The 24,076-nt window shown below is 42.9% G+C and overlaps 1 protein-coding gene across 1 annotated transcript; it reads left to right on the forward strand.

The window, feature by feature from the left end:
- The first annotated feature begins 3,559 nt into the window (after positions 1-3,559).
- ALG1 (ALG1 chitobiosyldiphosphodolichol beta-mannosyltransferase) lies at positions 3,560-23,075 on the forward strand. Its single transcript, XM_063314796.1, has 13 exons — positions 3,560-3,780; positions 5,358-5,435; positions 7,140-7,243; positions 7,952-8,100; positions 10,816-10,905; positions 11,813-11,920; positions 14,848-14,972; positions 15,921-15,959; positions 17,939-17,998; positions 18,442-18,552; positions 18,657-18,771; positions 19,204-19,279; positions 22,908-23,075. Exons 1-13 carry the CDS (start codon positions 3,561-3,563, stop codon positions 23,043-23,045), a joined length of 1,413 nt encoding a protein of 470 aa, XP_063170866.1. The 5' UTR covers position 3,560; the 3' UTR covers positions 23,046-23,075.
- The last annotated feature ends 1,001 nt before the right edge of the window (positions 23,076-24,076 follow it).

Here is a 24,076-nt window from a genome sequence, read left to right on the forward strand (position 1 = left end):
CACCTGGAAGTTTATCCTATCCCCACACTAGCTTGCCCACTGGAACCCACACCCCCAACATGCTATGAAAAGCTATTGGCAATTAAAAATTATTTTTCCCAGTCTTATTAAACAATTCATATCAGACTTCCACACCTCAGGAGAAACGGGGACCTATTTTTCCTAACCACAATTATTCTACCGAAATAACATTGGCTTCTACCTTTGCAATCAGCTGGGGACTGCATTTCAACCGCATGGCTCGCTTTCTGAATGCAAGCCAACAGCTTCTCCTTCATCAGTGTGATTCTTTCCCGCTCTGCAGATAATTCCGGCTTGGAGTGCAATTTCTCCTGTGTTGCTTCCAAATAAGCTAGAAGTTTGCAGAGAGAAAAGAGATATGTAGCTTGCACCACATTTCAGAAGTCAAGCAAGATGGGAATCAAGCAGCTGGAATTACATCCATGGGATGTATACACTGCAAAGCTTTTCATTTCAGTTTGCTTTGTTTTTTGAGGGAGGTGGGAATAAAACAGCAAGATTAGAAGCTATTGATTGATTATGTGCCATCAAGTCATTTTCACCTCCTAGCAATCACATAGATAGATTTTCTCCAGGAAGGGGATGGCACCAGAATATTTGGCAGAGTAGACCTCCTTAGAACATGGAGGATTTCTATAGCTGAGTTATGAAACAAACAGTATGGCAACACAGGGCAGTTTTTTCTCCAGCTGAAATGGATTCCAACTTCTATCATTCCAAGACAACAGAAGGTTTTGAATCTCCCCCGTTGTGCACTCATTTGTAGATCACCCATCTGCAACATATAATAATATTTTCCTATTTTGCAAGTTGTTGCAAGGATTGTGGAGGTAACTCAACCAAGGCGTTTGAAAAACTTGAAGCCATAATACAGTACCAATGCTATTTAGTAGTAGTTAGTACGCGGATGGAGAGGCCACCAGGAATTCTTAGGGCTAGACTGGAAGTCATAAAACCATCCTGTAAGAAGGCAAGAACAAACCACATTCATATGGTTGCCAAGAAAACAACATGGATGTATCCATGTGTCATTAGAGTCCAGCTTGATTTGAGGGAGTCTTAAACTTTATCTTTTGAACGCTCCAATTGTGTCACCATTAGTTAGGTGACAAAAGGTCAGGTTTGACCCCTTTACTTGCCATTCTGCCCTGTCCAGTCTCTAGCAATAAAACCTAGTTTCCAAGGTCATTCCAATACTCTCCTTGATCCCATCCATGTACCTTCTCTATTGCCTTCCCCTTCTTCTGTGTCCCTCAAACATGATCATTCTTTGTAGTCTTTCATCCACCTGTCTGACATGTGCAACACATGGGAGTTTCTGCTTGTCCATCATCAATCCCCAAATCAGTATTTTAAAGGTGTCTTGCCTCCATTCGTTCACTCTCGTTCTCCAGCTTTCAAAGACCACTTCTTAGCTCTTGTGGTTTTTGTTATCATCCAAGGGTCCACACCACTCGTGATTCTCTCCTACTGGTCACTACCTTCCTCTTTTCAGTTAATCTCCTCTTTACTATTCCAGCACACCTTCCCACTTTATGTACTTTGTGCCCAAGGACACAAAACAATCGTCTTCCCTTCTTTGCAACCAACTGTAAGTCTAACAACAACCACAGCAGTGGCTAAAACTGGTACCTTCCATGACACGGTATCCCACCACTGCGTCTATATTGATTTTGTCAGGTGTATCACTCAGGAACATAACTGCTTTCTCCAGGGCAAATGAGAGAATTCCTCTGATCTTCCTCACAACTGGAGGACTGCAGCTTTAGGAGAGATATGAACAGCAAAAATACAAAATATAGCATTTTCGCACTGGAGCAGGTGAAAGCAACAGCAGCTTTTTAGCAGACTCTGGGCAAAGCCTCCAGACCTCTCTCTGTTCCCACTTAAACCTGTTTATAAAGCTGTGTAAACACATGTCCAGGTCAGAGCAAAGAATGTCTGATTGACAGCTTGAACATAAGTTTGCACTGAAACAAAATTGTCCCCACCTTCTTTTATCTGAGGACAATTATCTTTTCATTCCTGCTTTCTGCGGCTGGAACTGTGGGTCCCTGATTCTATTTCCAGACTTTTGTGAAGAATTCAGACCTGGATTCAGGGCCGCAACTAGGGGGGCAACCGGGGCCTGTGCCCTGGGCGCCATGCTGGTGGGGCGCCAAAATGGGTGCGGAATCCATGTTTGCCCCGGGTGACACAGACCCTAGTTGCGGCCCTGCCCGGATTACCCTACCTGTCAGAAGGCAGATCTTCTCACCTGCATTCTCTGAGGATGTGACTATAGTAGCTTTCCTCTTAATCAACATAATAATGGGCAAGATAGGCTCTCCTGTCCCGACAAATCCTGTTGAATGTTTAAGCCCAATCAAAAAGCCATCCACTAACAGTTTGGGGGTACCATTGGGGAGTATTTTTATTATTATGATTTTATTATATTTTTGATTGATATATTTATTTCTTCTGTTCATAGACTACCAGATTCCAAGAAAAATGATTCCTGGTTTACAACGTAAAAACAGAGTAGAAACATAAAGGCTAATAAGGATATGAACAACTGTGGAGTCCTTGCTGCTCTCTGAGCTTGGTGGTTTGCTTGCAGACATTTCATGACCCAACTAGGTAACATCATCAGTGTGGATGAGGGTGGGATTTGCTCCCTGTGTATAGACAGTAGCTTGCTCTGCCAGTGTTGGTGGGGTGTGGTTTTCCAAAATCCAAAAACGGAGAAACATTTCACCTCCCCTCCGTGGAGGGGGCATTAAAAGATATTGGTGAGAGGTCCATACTGGACAAGGTGGATGAGTGTCAGCAATTCAAGGTCACGAAACATTCATGCCAGGGATTCCAGGAATGCTCTTCTTGATTGTAGCAAGACAGAATAACCAAAACTTGGAAGCATGTTGAAGTTTCCCTTTGTCCTGCATTATACTGAACTTATAGAGTCATCTTTTCCAAAAGTCCATCCTTAAGAGTCTGTTCCTTCTTTTCCGCTCTGAATTCCTTTACAAGGGTCAGTTTCTAGGCAGAGAAGGAGGTCCTCTTGGGGCCAAGTTATATTTAGTTGATGGATGACAGTTGCTCAGGGTCATTTGGAGTTGAGTGGCAGACAAGCCATAGTAAATGAAATAAATTATTGCTATTGTTGTGGCATCCCCCCTCACCCCAAAGTCCACACCTTTTAACATGGTCAAGGTTGAGAAACACCAACTGAATTGATGGGAATGCAAATCAAGCTTCTGCCCCCACCCACTCGCAGCAACCCCCTCAAAGTGGAGTAACCCATCGATCTCTAGAATGCTCCCTCTCCAGGAGAAGGCATTGCTTGCGATGACCATCTTTTTTTCCTTTTGCATTTTCCACTTTGCATTGAGAAAAAGGCCGAGAAGACACGGTCTCCCATTTCAGCTTGCTCTGCAATCCCATCCCGGCGGCGCCGCCGCCTGCAGTTGGTCTGCCCGGCCGGCAGGGAGGCGCCGTCCCGCCGTGCCTCGCGGCGCACCCGGGGCCGCTCCGCGGGGCCTCTCGCCTCCTCCCCCAAGATGGAGGCCGGGGATTGGTGGTTTTGGGGGACGGCGCTGCTGCTGCTGATGGGGGCGCTGGGGGCCTGGTGGTCGTTCCGGCAACCGAAGCGGCCTGCCGACGCCGCGAGCCGCGTGGCCGTGCTGGTGGTGGGCGACCTGGGCCGCAGCCCCCGCATGCAGTACCACGCTCTGTCGCTGGCCCGGCGCGGCCGCCGCGTCGCTTTCATCGGCTACGCGGGTGAATCTTGCCCCCCCAACCCCCAGAGACGGCGGGCCGGGGCCCAGAGGCCGCCCCTTCTCTCACAGAGCCTTGACTCCGAAGCCGGAGCGGGGATGACCTGCCCGACTACAGCTCCCAGCAGCCCCGGCCAGGGCGGCCGTGCGCGAGGGATGCTGGGAGTTGTGGTTCAGCGGCGACGGAAGGGCCCGCCAGGGTTCAACCCCAACCTGGCGCCCTCCAGTGGGGGAGTGGGAATCTCGAAGTCCATTATCTTTGGATGTGCTGCGGAGGATGGAGATTGTAGTGTTCTCCCGGAGGGTTCCAAATTGGACAAGGCTTCTGCATTCTTGCTGGGGAAGCAACACTGCAGATTTGGGATACGACTTATGTGTGATTTTAGGGTTTCCATTTTCAGGGCTTTGCATGCTTTTTTTCGGATTTCTGGCTCTTGTTCTTTTCTTGCCCTTCACTAGGGTTCAGATCTAATAACTGAAAAGATTTTGCCCACTGCCAGCGTAACTGATGCTGCAATATCCTTGTTGGGGTTGCACTGGGGGTCTTTAAATTTGCAGAAGTAACAACTATCAGCCATTGATTGATAATGTTAAGGTGTTTTTGTGGTGGGGAGCATGAGACAGCCAAAATAAGCAGAAGTAATTGATTGGTATGCAAAACGCACCGGCTGGCAAAAACAAGGGAAGAAGAGCCAGCTTTCTTAAGATTACTTATTATTATTTTACCTCCCCCCCGCCATCTCCTCTGGGTATGGTCCTGCATCCTTTATGATATGTTTTCTTTTGAACTGGACCTGTTGCTGCCATCTCAAAACCAGGCCAACAGGAGGAGGGGCCAAGCTATTTCTGAAAAGCTTCTGTGTAAATTCTAGCCAAGCTTAATAAAAAAGAAATTAGTTCCAGGAAGTAATTTGGGATTCATTTTTTAAAATAACCTGCCCCATTTGGATTGTGAAGAGAAGCGTAATTGCTTTTGCCCTTCGACTGGTTGATGGTTTCACGAGAATACGTTACAACAGAAGTCTTCGGCTCTCCTTCCTTCCTTTTGGGTGAATAAAATACCTGATACAAGGAAGATCATGTAGGGCACAGATCAATCATTTCAATTTAGATGACCACCCATCTCAAATACATGACTCTGGGTGGCTTACGACAATTTAAAAAAAAACTATACGAAGTAACAGTATGAAAACCATAAAAATAACATATAGAAATAATGGTGTTGAGAAACCAATTCTTGTTGAATGTGAGAAAAAACTTTAAGAGCAGGTGAACAGTGGGACCCTTGACTAAAGTAGCTGGAAGGCCACCCTTCATCTCAAAAGCTGCCCAGCCATCTATGGAAGCTTTAACTTGGATTCCTACACTGAAAAGGTTGAACTCAATAGTCTAGTGACTCATTCCAACTCTTAATATTACAATTATTTGTTAGCTATGGAGGCTGGAGAAGTTTTTATACATTTTTTTAAAGTTAATTGACTGTCTCAGAGTCCCTGTGTGTTCTCCTTAATGTCTGTATCTTGGCATGGTGTTGCTTTTATATTGGATGAAATCTCCTAAAACTATTTGCTTTTCTTCCAGGCACAAAACCCCACAGTGAGATCATAAGCAATGGAAACATTGAGATTGTTCCCCTTACAGAGCTCAAAATTTGGCAAGGTAGGATGAATGTTGCATTGTTTCATGGAACATATATGCACTATCAGTCATAAATCTGATGTCATAGAAAAGTCAGGCCAGGTGTATTTGTACAGAAATGTTGCAGAGATCTGAATAATCTTTCTTTTGTTTATCAGTCTTTTCTCTCCCTCCACTGGCTCCTTCCTTGCTATTTTTGGCAAGTCCAGCAAGGGAGAAGTGGCATAAAAACAAGGAATCATTACTCAAACCATGCTGGGATTTGTATGGCCCTTTCTCAGTCTTTATCTCCTCTCCAGTTAATTTTTCCTTACACAGAAGTTCAATAGAAGTATGAAAACATTCTTCTGTGGCACATACTGACCTGAAACAGGCTGTTCAGAATGCTCTGTAAATTATTCTTTTTAGATTGGAAGGTCGGCGGTTCGAATCCGCATGACGGGGTGAGCTCCCGTTGCTAGTCCCAGCTCCTGCCAACTTAGCAGTTCGAAAACATGCCAACGTGAGTCAATTAATAGGTACTGCTTTGGCGGGCAGGTAACAGCGTTCCGTGTAGTCATGCCGGCCACATGACCACGGAAGTGTCTACGGACAAACGCCGGCTCTTTGGCTTTGAAACGGAGATGAGCACCGCCCCCTAGAGTCAGACACGACTGGACTTAATGTCAAGGGAAACCTTTACCTATACAGTTTATAGGTCACCTGACTCCCAAGTACTCTGGCTGGCTTACAATTAAAAAGTAAAAAAAAAAGTTACAAAAGAAAAAAAAATCATGAGTGGCCAAAACAACATATTACCAAAGAAAATCCATCCAATGGGCCCAGTCTTCTTTCTGCTGCAAAGCTTGGGAGAATCTCTAGGTCTTTAATAGTGTCCTGAACATCATCAGGGTGGGAGCCATCTGGATCTTGGGGTATGTCGTTTTGGAGGGCAGAAAAGGCACGCTTCCTGGGTCCCACATTATGACACTGATTGATGGGACCCAAAGTGTGTCCGTTCTGCCTGATCTCACAGGATAGGAAGGAACTACTGGAGACAGGCAGTCCCTCAAACAACCAGGCCCAAGGGCTTTATAGTTTCAGTATCTCCCCCTTGTTAACGCTGAATGAAACTGGCCACAAAGAAAGAACAACCACCACAAAATGGTGCCCTCCACTCCCATATTTTGCAGCTGGTCTAGAAGGATACTGTGATTGATGGCATCGAAAGCTGCTGAGATATACAGGAGTTCAAGGATGGACAGGACTCCATCCCAGATGCCACCGGTCATCAGCAAGTACAACCAGTGCCATCTCCAGACTGTAACCTGGCCTGAAACCTGACTGAAATAAGTTCAGATAATCCGCCACCTCCTGGATCCTCTGGAGCTGAAGCTCAACCACCTTCTCCGCAACCTTCTTCTCTAGTTAGACTGGACGGAAATTGCCCAGAATTATCCAAAGACTTGAACTGGCTGTGGTGTCTTCCGGTCAGTTTCAGAGCACCAGGGACAGCCCATTTGAGTCTCAGATCGTTCTGTGGTAGAATGTTTTGCATACACCCCATTGTTCAATTTTAAGGAGAAAATTTAAGTTTGAGAACTCCTCTGCATTTGAGCATCATGTGCTGCTCAGACTCCGCATGTCCCAGACTCTGCATTTTGGGAGGCTGGTATTCTTAATGCTTTTCAACTCTAAAAAGTTTCTTAGCATCAACCTTTGACAAGAGTTTCTTTTCCTTTGCAGTTGGGCCCAAGTTTTTCCAGTATATGATAAAAGTGATTGTGCAGAGTTTCCAGTTGCTGTACACATTGCTAAGGATTGCCACACCAGGCTATGTGCTTCTCCAGGTATTTACACTTCCAGGTTTTAACGCAATCTTGCCTCCTAGCTCTATTTAAACCACACCTTCGGTCCAGCTTTTTAAAAGCAGTGGAGGGAGCTGAGAAGCACTTAGTTTTCATTTGAATATTGGAATAATGTATCAAAAGATGCAGGTGTGGATGTTCTAAAATTCTCTTCCTTATATGGGCTGCCTTTTTACTAACAGAACATGCTATGAATGTGGCGGCAATGGAATTCGAGTGGAGAGAGAGTTGGATATCGCAAGAATAACTCACACAACCTATGAATGCAATTTATTTATTTATTGCTGTCCTTCCTGCTCTTAGGAGTTTATAATTTAAAGTTTGTGAGCAGAAGAGAGGACACAGAGGACTCACGTGGAAGTGATGGGGGATATCAAAGAAAGGGATTGGGAACTTGCAGTTTTCCAGGTTGCAGTGACTAAATCAGGCCTTTGGCCACGATGGCTAGGGCTGCTGGGAATTGTAGTTCAGGAATATTAGACTGGTTGTAGGAGACTCACCTGGGATAAGGCCCTGAGGTAGAGGTGTGGGGGTGGGTGGGGAAAGGGTGACTTAGCTGGTGTTGAGTTGGTATTCTGGAAAGAAATGACTCTCATAAGGAGGTGGTATGTGGGTAGAGACACTAGAAAGTAATTGATGTTATTCCTGGGACTGTTTTGAAACATACTCTCTTCTTTTCCCCATAACCAGAATCCTCCCGGTTTACCCAGCATTGCGGTCAGCTGGGTGTTTTGCCTACTGCGAAACAGCAAGCTAATTATTGATTGGCATAATTATGGGTACACTCTAATGGGCCTGACTCACGGAAAAAGGCATCCTATAGTCCGGATGGCTAAATGGTTCGTTCAAGACTTTTGATATTTATGGGGTACGGTTGTCCATTGCAAAGTTGTCCAATTAATTCTGATTTCTTTTCAGAACACCACAAAATACAGGTAGCTCTTGACTTACGACCATTCGTTTAGCGACCGTTCGAAGTTACAATGGCATTGAAAAAAGTGACTTACAACCGGTCCTTGCGCTTATGACCATCACAGCGTCCCTGTGGTCATATGATCAAAATTCATGCGCTGGGCAACTGGCATGTATTTACAGTGGTTGCATTGTCCCGGGGCCATGTGATCACCATTTGTGACCTTCCCAGCTGTCTTCTGACAAACAAAGTCAGTGGGGGAAACCAGATTCACTTAACAACCACATGATTTGCTTAATGACCATCGCAAAAAAGGTCATAAAAGTGGGCGTGACTCACTTAATGAACGCATCGCTTAGCAATGGAAGTTCCGGTCCCAATTGTGGTCGTAAGTCAAGGACTACTCAGGTAGGTCTGTTCCCTGTTCCGTCAAGCCCCACTGGGGTTTTAAAACACTTGTTTAGGAGGTGATGATGGACTTGTGTTTTTGCAAAAAGGTATAAAAGCCACCTTTCCATGGCTTGTTTCTTCTGTTCTCCCTAAGAGAACAAAGTGTTACCGAAAGCTGTTTACTCTGCCTGAATGGTATTTGTATTTCCAGGACTAAAAGTTTCACAAAGTGTATTGCTGCATGCTTACACCTGAGTACTTTTCTGAAAGTTGCTTCCACATTCATAACAGCATGTATTTTGGTATCTGAAAAGGATGACTTCTGATCTAATTAAAAGGGCTGCACTTGCTTTGAGAATAATTTACAAGAAGTGGCTTGCATGGGCATTGCTTCTCTTTGCTATTGATTAAAGCTGCCCTCTTTTTTTTTCAGGTTTCTGCAGGAGCCTGAAAAAAACATACTGTGGCATCAAGAAGTCAACTCAGTTAAAGTTAGTACAGCTCCTAAGCCAGCCACAACTGTTGCCCAGTTTTCAGGGAAGCCTGGAAAAAGACAGGACTGTTTTGTTTTTAAACACAATTTTTCTGTATTTATTTTACAAGAGAGAAAAAGGGGAAAAGGACAGAGAGAGAAAAAATTTTGAAACAGTAGAAAAAGAAAGAGGAAGGAAAACAACTGCAGCAGAATTAAATATAGATATAGAAGAATTACATATTTTCAGTAAAAGATTATCGTGTTTCATTATATCATCCATACATAATTTTCATCTGTAAGCAGTTAGTTCATAAGCTACAAACAACCTCAGATCTTCAATTCACTGAGTAACTGGGGATATCTATTTAGCTTGAAAGGAGAAATCCCTTAGCAGTACAGGTAGTCCTTGACTTACGACCATTTGTTTAGTGACCGTTCAAAATTACGACAGCACTGAGAAAAGTGACTTACAACTGGTTCTCGCCCTTACTGCTGTTGCAGTATCGCCACGGTCATGTGATCAAAATTCGGGTGCTTGGCAACTGGCATGTATTTACAATGGTTGCAGTGTCCTGGGGTCATGTGATCGCCATTTGCGACCTTCCCTGCTGGCTTCCAACAAGCAAAATCAATGGAGGATGCTGGATTCACTTAACGATCACATAATTTGCTTGATGACCATGTGATTCGCTTAATGACCGCAGCAAAAAAGGTCATAGAATTGGGCACCATCACATGGTGCCTCACTTAACAGCCACATCGCTTAGTGACCAAAGTTCCAGTCCCAATTGTGGTAATAAGTTAAGGACTACTTATAAAAAATAAAGGGACGCAGTGGCGCTGTGGGTTAAACTGCTGAGCTTGCTGATCAGAAGGTCGGTGGTTCGAATCAGCGTGACGGGGTGAGCTCCCGTTGCTAGTCCCAGCTCCTGCCAACCTAGCAGTTCGAAAACATGCCAATGTGAGTCGATTAATAGGCACCGCTTCGGCGGGCAGGTAACGGCGTTCCGTGTAGTCATGCCGGCCACATGACCACGGAGGAAGTGTCTTCGGACAAACGCCGGCTCTTCGGCTTTGAAACGGAGATGAGCACCGCCCCCTAGAGTCGGACACGACTGGACTTAATGTCAAGGGAAACCTTTACCTTACTTATAAAAAAGTTGCATTTCCTTTGTCCAGATGCCGACTTCCAAGTGATAGGTATGTAGTTAAAAAAAATAAGGATGTCCCAAAATATTAAACCTTGTCTCAGAGTCAAAATAATAAATGAAAAGAGGGCTCTGCTTTAATCAACAGTGAAGGAACATTTTGCTTGCGAGAAGCCCAAAGTGCTTTTTCCAAACTATTTTTGAAGTTTGCACAGCTCCAAGGCCACGTAAGGCTAAATATCAACATAAGTGTGCTTCACTTCCTGTATTCCACATTCAGACACAACCATTATTGGTAGGTTAGAATTTTTGCCTGTGCACTCTTCTTTCCTCTAAAAAGTGTACATTTCTGGGTTATGAGGAATTATTATTATTATTAATAACAATATTTTAAATGATAATATTCAGTGGTGCAGGATACAAGAAGATTATGGACACATGTGATATTTCTCTGTTTTAAAAGGATTGAGAAATGAAATCAAAGATCGACACTTAACATTTGGAGGCCTGTACATTTGCTTTAATTTCTATTTCATTTTTTTTAACAAGCTGTGGGGGGAAACTCTATTTCTGTTCAAACATCTGAGCGAAGCTATTAGTTTCAGTCACAAGTGAAACTTTCTTTTAGGTATGAAGAATTATTTGGCTGCTTGTCCAACTATAATATTTGTGTGACCAACGCAATGAAAAAGGATCTTCAGGTGAACTGTAATATCAGGTACTTCAGTAGTTTAAAATTATTTGGAATTCACTTGGCTGTTTTTCCTTGGTTATGACAATGTTACAGACCCGTCCGATCCTATTTATTACAGGGGATATTTTGTATCTATTTTTTTAAAATACTTCTCAAAATGTATGCCATTTTTAAAAATACTTCTCAAAATGTAAGCCATTTTCATCACTATCTTCTTATAATAAATGGTTTGATCTATAAACATTTAAGGAGACCCATCAACTCCCAAGAAGGTTCCATATCTTGTAGGCGTAAACTTTTTCACATTATACCTCAAAGGAGTGGAGTTATTTTTGCTCTCTAGAATTACTAATATTTTTTTCAGCCAGGCAACCTGGCAAACAGATGTAAATTTATGATCTGTGAACTCTTTCAAGTAGATCAGATATGTTTATGAATTTCTTTATGGCATTGTTGTATTTTTTTGTCTTAGTACCATAGTCAAAAGTTCTGAGTATTATTTTTATTTTAAGAAAGTGTATAAATCAATGTAAGTGGTAATTGAGAACAGTATCATACTGTGTACAAATACTTGATTCTGGATATTTGTTAAGGGCCTACATCTCTGTCCAGTCTCTGTGATCTTGCATCCCCAAATATATGTTTAGGGTCCTCTACAAACCGCTTGGAGCCATTGGGAGTCAGGCCATTGGGAGTCAGGGAGTCAAGTAATAAATAAACATTCAGATATGTCAGCTTGCAAATATGATGAATGCTTGGGCACTATTTAGCTCTTTCGCAATATATACCTTCTTGCCCAGAAATCTCTGAGCTAACCTATCTCATTTTACATATTTTACACTTTTGATAGCTTGAAATTATCCTTTTTATTACCTTATTATTGTCTTTTTTTTATTGGTATTATTTGACCATTAAATCTATTGCATTCCAGAGCAATAACCCTCTACGACAAGCCGGCGTCTTTCTTTAAGGAAACACCCCTGAGCGAACAGCACAAATTGTTTATCAGGCTCTCAAAAGACTACGCCCCTTTTAAAGCGTGAGTTGAAATGTGTTTGTTTTGCATGCTCATAAATAAAACATGGGCCTAATGTGAAAACTCTCTGCTTCAGAGTATTGTGCCTTTTTACTAATGTGCACATTCAATTGTGGTGGATGGGGTTTAGTGTTGTAATGCTTACGTATTACGCTTAGTGAAAAAGTATGCTACCAAATTCTGCTCTTCATTGGAAGCTGTATGTATTGACTTTAGATCTGCATTTGATTCAGTGTCAAGAGAAAGGCTGTGGAATAAATGTAAATGCTCCTCTGTTGACAACTGTTATTTCTACTCTTTAGAGGCTATGAAGGTTCATGGCTAGAAGGCAGGTGTACGACTTAAAGTCATCTCACAGAAGAAATCCCTGGTGTAGAATTCTTAGAGAGGGCTATGCAATGGCAGCTACACTTTCCCTCTGTTACATAAATTCACTGGTTTTGCACCTTAGCAATCCTGCTCATCAACTCCAGGGCTCACAAACAGGCAGTTATCACTGTTAACACTGATGATACGGTAATATTGTCCCTGATGCCATAGGCAGAAAAAATGCTTTGGGGTTTCCTTGGAGATTAACTACAATCTGGCTAAGATTCTTACATTTTGCAGATCCTCCAGAATCCAGGCTTGGCAATGAAAGGCCACACACCAGAGCAAATAAAACCTTTTAATACTGGGGTACGTTTTTCCAAACAGGGAGATAGAATGCCCCTCTGGACTATGTAATCTAAAATGCTAAAAACATTGCCTTGGCTATAAAATATTTTTACTTGACCAGAAATGTGCAATTTATACTTGTTGTGTTAAAATGCTTTGCAGCCTAAGCAGGTGGTATATTATTATATGGGGGTCAGTTCGGCTCCTAGAACAGTAAGACTGCATTGGAGAATGTGCAGTCCACTTTCTGCAAAGTACTGTATATTGCCAGTTACGTTTTCTTCAAATGTGGCGCTCGGAGAGGAAGGAGGTGTCCCCAGAGTTGAAAGTGGGCTTTGACTAACCAGCTTTGCATAACTTTGGCTGAAGTTATCCTTTTGACAGTTTGGATTGGTCGTCTTAATACTAGCTGATTTTTTTAAAAACTCCATCTGGGAAAAAAATCACCGGCCGAGAAAGCAAACTCTTATGGTTTCTCCAGTGAAGTGGTACTGAGGCTGGGACACAAGAGGGCCAAGCTTGTGGTCAGGCAGTGGGTCCTGGACACAGGAGACATACTTGCATTGTAAATTTAAAACTGGCCCAATACTTAAACCATGAACAGTTCCTAAATTCAGAAGGTGTGTGTGGTTTGTTTCTTTGTTTTGTTGTCTTCAAGTCAGTCTTGACTCCTGGCACTGCCTAGAGTAGTCCCTGCAGTTTTCTTGGCAAGGTTTTTCGGAAGTGGTTTGCCATTGCCTCCTTCCTAGGGCTGAGAGGGAGTGACTGGCCCAAGGTCACCCAGCTGGCTTCATGCCTAAGACGGGACTAGAACTCTCATACCACGCCTGATTGGCTCTTGGGCTGAGGGGGAGGGACTGGTCCAAGGTCACCCAGCTGGCTTCGTGCCTAAGGCGGGACTAGAACTCTCATACCACACCTGATTGGCTCTTGGGCTGAGGGGGAGGGACTGGTCCAAGGTCACCCAGCTGGCTTTGTGCCTAAGGCGGGACTAGAACTCTCATACCACGCCTGATTGGCTCTTGGGCTGAGGGGGAGGGACTGGTCCAAGGTCACCCAGCTGGCTTCGTGCCCAAGGTGGGACTAGAACTCTCATACCACGCCTGATTGGCTCTTGGGCTGAGGGGGAGGGACTGGTCCAAGGTCACCCAGCTGGCTTTGTGCCTAAGGCGGGACTAGAACTCTCATACCACGCCTGATTGGCTCTTGGGCTGAGGGGGAGGGACTGGCCCAAGGTCACCCAGCTGGCTTCGTGCCCAAGGTGGGACTAGAACTCACAGTCTCCCGGTTTCTGGCCTGGTGCCTTCACCACGACACCAACCTGGCTCTCTAGAAGGACTTCAACTGTAGCCCATTTTACAAAGGAAATTCAAGAAAAATCTGCTGTGGACAGATGATGCCCATTCAGTGCCAGTGCTATTGGATCAAGAGCTTGTGTCCTCCTTTCTCTATGGACATTCATCTCTGCCTGGTATCCCCTCCATTAACAAATTAATAGGTTTGAAACACCAGCTCTCAGATGGCCATTGTAGCTGTATTAGTCTACAGTGGCCAAAAATCAGGAGGGGTCTGGGAGTGCCCTTCCAGACTAACGAATTATGCTTTTTAATAAAATGTGTTAGCCTGAAAAGGTGCTCCCAGGCTCCTCTTGGTTTTCCCATTTAGCTCCCTAAGGTGGCAAAGTTTTGTTCGGCTGTTGCAGTATGGAAGATGACTTCATCGTGTCCTCCCCTATATTCTGTGTGCTTTTAATATTTTTAGGATGGCCCATGACAGTGATAAAGTTTAGCTGACTCTTGTATTGCTAGGTTCTTAGATGTGTGCTTGCTTTAGCAGCAAGCCTGTGTGCGCAGGTAAGTGGTTGTCTTCCTTTCGTACAGGACTGAGACTGGGTAGCAATGGGAACACATCCCTTTTGCCAAAATACAGAGCATCCAGTGCAACACATAACTGCCCAGTCAGGGAAGCGCCAAATAGTTGTGTTAACAGAACAAGCTATTGTATTAGTGTTAATCGTGGGTGGGGTTTTATTTTTATGCGTGTGGCTGAGTGTGTTGCATGAACCCAGCCGGTTTGGTTGCGTGATGGGTCATTGTATTATCTGAACCCCCTGGATGGGTTAATTCAACAAATGGGTTAAGGTTGCTTTGTGGAAGGGGTGTGTTTCCTCATTATCTTTTCCTGAGGGGTGGGTGTTTTGTGCCCATGTGCATGTCTGTGTGGCTATCTGCTCTGAACCGTCCTCAAAGGCACCTCTTTTCTCTTGTTCTCAGAGTGGAATCCTTCCAGGAAGATAATGTTGAAAGATCTGCCTTTACACAATTCGATGTCATCAGTGGAAGTGCCACACACCGCCCAGGCCGACCAGCTCTCCTGATTAGCAGCACCAGTTGGACAGGTCTTAACTCTATATCTTATCATTGAACTAAGCCAGGCTTAGTTAAATAAAGCACACTTAGCTGGGTTTGCAGAGCATGCTAGGCTTGAACCAAACCAAACCAAACCCACTTCACTGTGGATTAGGACAGGGTATGACTCTGGATGTAATCTTTGAGAGAGTCTGTGCATTCAGCTGAGAACTTTGAGTTAATTCTGGACTATTCTGCTATCTGTGGTAAAAGGAATTAAAAATCAGCTTTATGATTGCCTGCCATCCTCTCTAAACTTAGTTGGCATGCAAATAAAATAATCAAATAGACACTTAATCATAGAGTTCATATAGTCATTGCTGAGGCTGGTTAGCTGTGTTGTCCACAAATATTTAAAGATTTTTTTTACGTTGTTAATACTGTGTGACCTGGTCCATGGCTGACTTGCCGTCCTGAATTGTTCTGAACTGACAATCCACAACACAACAGTTCCTCTCTCGCACACATCCCTCCCCACCCTCAAAAAGCAACAACTCTGCTTGCTGGATTTTAATCCCTATCTAAAGATGAGAATCGAGAGTGCTTTGAATTTCCAGGCTGATGTAAATGTCCTCAAATACCAGATTGCCTCATCAAAATTGAATGTGATTTTTACCTTATGGCTCATAAAAGGTTTGTTAACAGAGCTGGCCATTTTCTCTAAGCGGATATAAGATGGCAGGTTTTTTGTTGGAATCAATTATATTTAGAACATTACCATTTGATGGGACGTGAATTTGGATGTTCTTCCTTGGACCCCATACCTAAAATTGGACACCACCCAATTGCTCTTAAGATATGTATAGATCAACCTTCTCCAATTGGTAATCTCCATATGTTTTGGGACCAGCACTCCCAACATTTTCAGCCAGCAAGATAAAACTGAACATATAGCCGTGATAGTTAGTATAATAAATTCCTGTCTTTTCTTCTTCTAGAGGATGAAGATTTTTCCATCCTGTTAAATGTTTTAAAAGGTGAGCTTTTAGACTTTCTTACAAGCCAGCCATCTCCACTGTGAATCAGCCAGTGATTTCTTCACTGCTCTGCGTGGAAGAGATCAGATCAGCAGTGGGCGGTGAGGTCATCCTGGTCCAGCAGGAGACCATGGACACTAAATATCCTCTTTAAGTTATTTGCTGGGCTGAAGATCTGTGAACCCTGGATTGAATACCCAGGGGCTTTGCTCAGGTAAATGCCGTTGTCCTTGCCATCTGGAATGTGTTTGCCCCTTCCAGTCAACCCCACAAGGGGAAAAACATTTGGTTTGGTCAGGCAATAGAAAAAGTATCGATAACCGGTCCAGGGCACGTTTTTCTTGCAGGGAACTAGGGCTGGCAGTCCGTCTGCAACCCGATAGAAAAATGCACAAGGTACTTCCGCCAAGGGAAGCAGTTAGGCGTCTGGCCCATCTTTTTAACTTCATGTTTAACTTATTTTAAAAAATATTTTAAAATTAATTTAATTTTTAATAAAATGTGGTACCACAGACTTCTCCTGCTTTGTTTTGCTTTGTTTTCTGCCACCTGGATGGAAATGGAAGGAACCTTTCCTAGGGAGATAGATTGGGCCATTTGTTCCAAGCCCCCAGTACGGTTTGAGTTATCTCAAAACATGCTTTGCCTATCTGTGGAGCGAGATACTCTTATGCATCAGTTATTGGGCGTGAAGCATTTGTAGCTCAGTTATGGCAGGGCCGTCTCTAGACATTTTGGCGCCCTAGGCAGAGTCGTGTTCCGGCGCCCCTGTGGCTTGCCGCCTCTTCCAATTTTGTTAGACTTTCAAAAAGGTGCCCTCTTGTTTCTTCGTTTTCTTCAAGTTTTTGAGCTTTACTGCTTTATTTTCAGTCCCGGACAATCTTTTTCTTTTCTTGGACACTTTCACCCTATTTACCGTAAATTATTTTAATTATATCAGCGCCCGTTGTTGTCATAGGGCAGTAATTTGGCAAAATTATATTTAACCCTCGAGTGGGTGCGCTGGCACACAGAGTGCACCGTTAGCCGCCTTTCTGAGTATAACTTCAATAAGCTTGCTCAGTATCCTCCTATCAGACCTTTGTCTTGCTTCGGTAATACGAGGTTCATGGCTGTAATAATAATTTCTTCTTTGTGACTTGCAACGTCTGGTGAGCGTGCTGTTCACTACCACTCGACCGACTGTGAGTGTTTTTGAAAAGGGTAGAAGGAAAATGTTCTAAAGCAACAGGGAAAGATGATCAGATTTTATCCTCATACAGGCAGTCCTCACTTAATAACTGTTTGTTTAACAATGGTCTGAAGTTACGATGGCCTCGGAAAAAGCGCTTTATGCTTTACTCACAACTGTCGCAAACCGCCGCACCACCCCCGCGGTCACGGGATTGTAATTTGGGCACTTGGCAGCCAGCTCGCGTTTATGACCAGTTGCAGTGTCCTGTGGTCACGTGATCATGATTTGCGACCTTTTTTTGCCGGTTTCTGGCAAAAAACATCCATTGGGGAAGCTGGATCCACTTAACAAACAGGGCAATTCACTTAACAACCCGTGATTCACTTAATGACCATCATAAAAATGGTCATAAAATCAGGTCCAGTCACATGGTGATTCACTTAACGATGGCACTGCTTAACAACCAATTTTCCAGTCCCTATTGTAGTTGTTAAATGAGGACTGCCTGTATTGTATATTCTGGAAGTGTTCTCAATTTTAGGCCCCCCCCCTAAAAATTTGGTGCCCTAGAACCAGCCCTGCTTATGGGATGCTGCATCAATGCTCTTTTCTCTTTCTTTTTCCTCTTTTCGTTCCTCTGCAAGAAATCCTAGGGGATCTACTGTACCAAACTGAGCTTATTCCCTTTGAAATCTTACTGTAGTCCAGTCCAGGTTTTGAAATTCTGGGCTTGCTTGAACAGGGGAGTTGCCCTTTGTAGCCTATGTCAGTAATTCCACACCCTTTGTTCTGTTTTTTTCTGCAGAGTATGAGCGCTGTGTCAGTGGTGGAGCAAAACTTCCTTCGCTTGTGTGTGTGATCACAGGTAGCATCTTTTGTGGTTCGCTAGACAACCCGTGACCCACTGGGTCATCGTTTCAGAGATACTTCCTTGCCAGACTCCTCAATGCCTTCAACAATGGCAGAGCTTCTAATGCACTGCCTTCACTGGAAAAGTTCTTAAGAATTCAGAGAGATATTCAGTGAAGTATCTGTCTTGAAAGTAGCCCACGTCGTTCATATTGAACTGTGTAGCACATCGATACAGTCAAACATGAAGAGTTCACCAAAGGAAATGTTTATGACATTTTGTATTAAGAGTAATTTTATATTTACATATTCTATTTATATTGCCTGTTTGTTATTTTAATCGATTGTTTTATTGTAAACCGCCCAGAGCCCCCAGATGGGGGGAGATGGGCGGGGACAAATTAAATACATAAATAAAATAAACAGCATTTCTTTGCATGCGTGTTTCCCTTACAAAAGGCAAAGGACCGCTGAAGGAGCATTACAACAAACTGATGGCGGCTCTGCACTTCAAGCATATCCAGATTTGCACCCCCTGGCTGGAAGCAGAAGACTATGCCCTGTTGCTCGGCAAGGAAATTTTTATTTTTCTCCGATGGGATTGTACTAACATTCAGGGGAAGGCTGCTTCAGGTATTTCAGCGATTTCTGTTGAACTTCCGTTTCTTTTACAGGCTCAGCCGATTTAGGTGTTTGTCTTCATAAGTCCTCCAGCGGTTTAGATTTGCCTATGAAAGTGGTGGATATGTTTGGCTGCTGCTTGCCCGTGTGCGCAGTGCACTTCCAGTGGTAAGGGCCACTTGCACGTGGATCTTAAAGCTTCCCCCCCCCCTTTCCCCCTCCCAGTGAATAGAATGTTTTGAAAACAAGACATAAACAAAATGCCTTCTGAACGCCTTCCCCAGCCCGGTGCCTTCCACTGATGCTTTGATTTAACTTCCCCAAATTCTGGGGATTATAGTTCCAAACTGCATTGGAAGGCCCCAAGCCTGGGAAAATCTGATTGGTGGTGGTTCTGTTGAGAGCTGAGTGGAGCCTCCATGTTCAGAGATAATGGGGATCAGTTGCTGCGCGGACGCAGGCAAAAGTCAGGAGCAGACTACTTTGCACACATACAGACTCACCCTTTTGATTCAGAATGGCCTTTAATAGTGTAAACTGATTTCCTCCCCTTTCCAGCCTACTAATGAGATCTTTTTCTACACTGCTTTTACTTTGCAGTTTGCACGAGCTTGTGAAACATGAGGTGAATGGCTTGATATTCAGGGACTCGTGTGAACTGGTGGAACAGCTGAAGGTCTGAGAATGCTTCTCAAATTCGTTCTTGATAGTGCTGTTTGGGTCATTGACATACTTACTGATTTGGGGACTTTGGGGCTTGAGTTACCACCTTCTGCAGTTCTTCTGCACCTCCTTTGAATGTGAGAATGGAAATCTAGCCCTGACTGTAGTTTTCTTCTATTAGCAGTTCCTTGATAATCATCTTGTCATTGTTATGGTGCTGATGTGTGGACCAATTTCGGAGAGGCACAGATCTCATTTCTTCCAAAGTCCCATTTGGAAAAAATAATTTTGTTTTCATTATCTTAACTGCTGGTTCAGGAAGTCTTAAGCTTTGCAGACTAAGATGCCAGATACTCCTAGACCTGGCTCATCCCTTTCTGCAGCTTTTGTTGATTTTAAATTTGCACTTGATATAATCTCTAGACCTAATCTGTGGTCCAGACTTGAAAACTCCTCGATAGATCGCTGCTTTTGAGATTTAAAATTCATGAGAATTTAAGATTGAAAGTCAGGTGTAGCAATCAAGGACGTGTTACTAAATACCTGTAAGGAGAGGAGTTAGACAAGGATGTGTATTTAATCATCATATAAATTCTCTGGGGCCTCATCTAAGCAATATCACTTTCCATCCTCTTAAGCTAGCCCAAAGGCATATCAATATTGTTGTGTATGCCAATGATCCAGCAATTTTCTCCTCGACCCTGTTGCCCTTCAAAGAGTTTTGCTGCACTCCTTTTACTCAACTTTTGCTGAGGTCAAGATCCCAACCTTTTCTAAACCTCCAAAACTGAATCTGGGATTGATCGAAACCTTTAAATATTCAGAGGAGTGGTTAGGAGGCTAACAAAAGAGGATTAGTCTTGTCAATTTTGAGCTGGCTATGCCAGCCCCACCAGGGGTTAAGCATTCCAAAGGTGGGGCGAGTGGGGAAAAGGAAAGCGATTTCCCACTTAATGGCTGCTTCACTTAACAACGGAGCTACCAGTCCCAATGTGGTCGCTAAATGAGGTCTGCCTGTAATCCCCTTGAATCGCCCATCTAAATTTAATTCCTGGGGAAAAAATGCTATACTAAGAAAATTGAATGACTTTGGCTTTTCCTGTGGTGCTATTTTTGCCACGGGGGCCAGGTTGAGATAAATTAATCTTAAAACAACAGATTTCAGGCACAGAAGGTCAGTTAAAATTTGCTGTTCACCCCCAGGTGGTATTGATATAGCTATGTAATATACCATAGTTAGGAATTATAGAAATGCATTTATTTTATATCACACACAGACACCAGGGCCCTCTGATAGGTTTTATTGGCACTGCTTACTAGATGATAAATGTAATTTTATTTCTTTAAGTGTTGCATTTAAAGAAATTTAATTGAAGTTGCATTTAAATCTGTGTGTAATGGTCAGTAATTATTGGTGATTGTAGCTTTAGGTGTTTATTTTGTTCTGCCATACTCCTGATGGTTGTAAAGTGATTCATTTATTTATAGCCCTAATTGCTCTTAGATATATGAAGGCCATGGCCATATAATTTATTATTAAATGGTATTCCTGTTGATTTATCTCTAGTTGTTTAGACATGCTGGTTTTACTATTACTTTTCATAGAGTGACATTTGTACTCCACTGCTTCTGACTGCTGAAATATCTCAGTTGGTAATCCGTCAATTCCTGGAGCCTTGTTTTTCGCCAATGCCTTCAGCACAGCCTAAACTTCTTCCTTCAGTACCGATCAGATGGAGCAGTGGAAGCACTTACTCTTCTACGTCAAGGAATTTGGAAGACAACGACCTGGCCAGCTGACTGGAAGAGATCCGTATCCATACCCATTCCAAAGAAAGGAGATCAAACAGAATGTGGAAATTATTGAACAATTTCATTGATTTCACATGCTAGCAAAATTTTGCTGAAAATAATTCAACAACGTTTGCAGCCTTACATCAACAGAGAACTACCCGAAGTCCAAGCTGGATTTAGAAGAGGACGCGGTATGAGAGATATCAGTGCTGATGTCAGATGGATCTTGGCTGAATGTAAAGAATATTGGAAAGATGTTTACCTCTGTTTGATTGATTATGCAAAGGTGTTTGACTATGTGGACCATAACAAGTTATGGTTAATATTACAAAGAATGGGAATTCCAGAGCACTTAATTGTACTCGTGTGGAACCTGTACACGGATCAAGAGGCAGTCATTAGAACAGAAAATGGTGACACCCGAGTGGTTCAAAATTGGAAAAGGTGTGCGGCAAGGTTGTATACTTTCACCCTACTTATTCAACATGTACAATGAACAAATAATTCAAGAAGCAGGGATGTATGAAGAAGAACGGGGTATCAGAATTGGTGGAAGACTCATTAACAACCTGTGATATGCAGATGATACAACTTTGCTTGCTGGAAGTGAAGAAGACTTGAAGTACTTGCTGATGAAGATCAAAGATTGTAGTCAGCAATACAGACTACACCTGAAAGTGAAGAAGACGAAGATAATCACAAATGGACCAATAAACAATGTCACAATAAATGGAGAAGCAATTGAAGTCGTCAATGATTTCATTCTACTTGGATCAATGATCAGTGCCAAGGGAAGTAGTAACCAAGAAATCAAATGACGTATCGTGCTGGGAAAATCAAAGACCTATCTGAAGTTTTCAGAAGTAAACTTTAGGTAGGTCTTTGATGGCAGATTCAGAAGTAGAGATTCAGAAGTAGAGATGTCAGTTTAAAAACAAAGGTGTGTCTGACTCACGCCATGGTCTTCTCAATTGCCACATATTCCTGTGAAAGCTGGACATTAAAAAGGAAGACAGGAGAAGAATTGATGCATTTGAATTGTGGTGTTGGCGAAGATTATTGAAAATACCACAGACTGCCAGAAGAACAAACAAATCAGTTTTAGAAGAAGTACAACCAAAATGTTCCCTAGAGGTGAAGATAACTAGGCTTAGACTCCCATACTTTGGGCACAGGAAAGACCAGTTGCTTGAAAATGACATCGTGTTTGGTAAAGTCGAGGGCCGGTGGAAGAGAGGAAGGCCTTCAATGCGATGGATTGACACAATTACAGCAACAAGGGATGCAAACACTGGAACAGCCAGGCATTTGGCGCAAGACCGAACAGCATCTCGCTCTGTTACACGTAGGGTCGCCATGAGTCGTAAACAACTCGACAGCAACTAACAACAGCATACTCCACTGTTGTGTACTCCACTAAATTATAATGCCCATAGTTTCAATGGTAATATTAGTTACAATTTAACCTGTAGATTTAGTGATATAGTGGGTTTATACCTTTCTGTTAGTCATTCTGATCTTCACCTATTTTTCCAGTTTTTATCTCTTTAACATTTATATCACACAATTTTGTACTGTAAGAAATTTCATGATCTTAATATTTTAGTGGTATGATTTCAGTGTTGGTTTTAGTAGTTCTGAGTGTTATTTTTCCGCATCTGATGGGCTAGCTCAGTGTTTCTCAAACTCAGGAACTTTAGGATACGTGGACTTCAACTTGCTGGGGGCTTCTGGGAGTTGAAGTCCACACATCTTGAAGTTCGTATCAGATGGGTTGCAAATGTTCATTATCCATGCTGCACAGCACGCACTGCTCATTTTGTCATGTTTAATTTTTTGCCTTGCAGATGCTTTTTTGGGAGTTTCCTGCCATGGAAAGCAAACTTGCTTTATTCCGAAGAAATCTTCGCCTGGCCAAGCAGCAACGCTGGGATGAAAGTTGGGAACAGACAGTATTTCCTCTGTTTAGCGACAAATCAGATTAGCTTAGAAGAAATTAGAAGTCAATTGATAAATTATGTCCTTTTCAAATTTTGTAATATTCTGACAGTGTTTAAAAATTAAAAAATCACTCTATGACAAATTTTATGTTGAATAAAAAATGATATTTTATTTTGATAAATTAAAAAAAAACGTACAGCTTGGTCACTGACAGATGTAACTTTTCCAATTTTTGTCCCTTAGTTGGGCGCGTTCTAAGTAAACCCGAGCGTCAGTTCAGGGATGGGAATTAGCATTATATTTGAATTGCGGTTTCTGGTTTACCATTTTCCAAATTATAACCTGAAGTCAGGTTGTTTGGAGCTATGAGTCCCAATTTGACTGTAACTCCAAAGAATCTAATGTTGTAGTTTCCTGGCTTGGTCTTTCTGGCAGGAAGATTTGGTAGTGAACTGGATTCCAGGCAGCTCCGGCTGATGGTTCTGCGCATATACAAAGCAACTGAATTGGACTTCAAAACAGTTGACCTGCTTCTTTAGCCTGCACACCTCTTTTAATTGAGAAACCTTTCTCCTTTAAGGAATATACATAGTGCATTTCTCCACTTCTTCTGGTACTGTTATGTACCTTGAGCACATAGCAAGCTTCATTTTAAGATTCCTGGGTTCGGGGAATCAAACTGACAACAAATGTTGGCCAGGAGTGGGAAAAAAGGTTGCTTCAATGAGATCCTCTAAAGCAGTGTTTCTCAACCTTGGCAACTTTAAGATGTGTGAACTTCAACTCCCAGAATTCTCCAGCCAGCCTTGTTGGCTGGGGAATTCTGGAAGTTGAAGTCCACACATCTTAAAGTTGCCAAGGTTGAGAAACACTGCTCTAAAGAGAGAGCTGTTTTAGCTGGGATGTTCTTGACCTCACATGGTCATCAAGACTCCTTTTGCCTCTTTATTGCCTGAGCAGTGTATGATGGGTTTTTCAACATGTATTGTATCAGTGATTGAAATCTCCTTGTCTTCTATGTGCTGCACATGAGCCTGGGATGTTCCCATGCCAGGTGCCTGGACCATATGGAATC

The sequence above is a fragment of the Candoia aspera genome, chromosome 14 (assembly GCF_035149785.1).
Source record: "Candoia aspera isolate rCanAsp1 chromosome 14, rCanAsp1.hap2, whole genome shotgun sequence".
Taxonomy (NCBI): Eukaryota; Metazoa; Chordata; class Lepidosauria; order Squamata; family Boidae; genus Candoia; species Candoia aspera.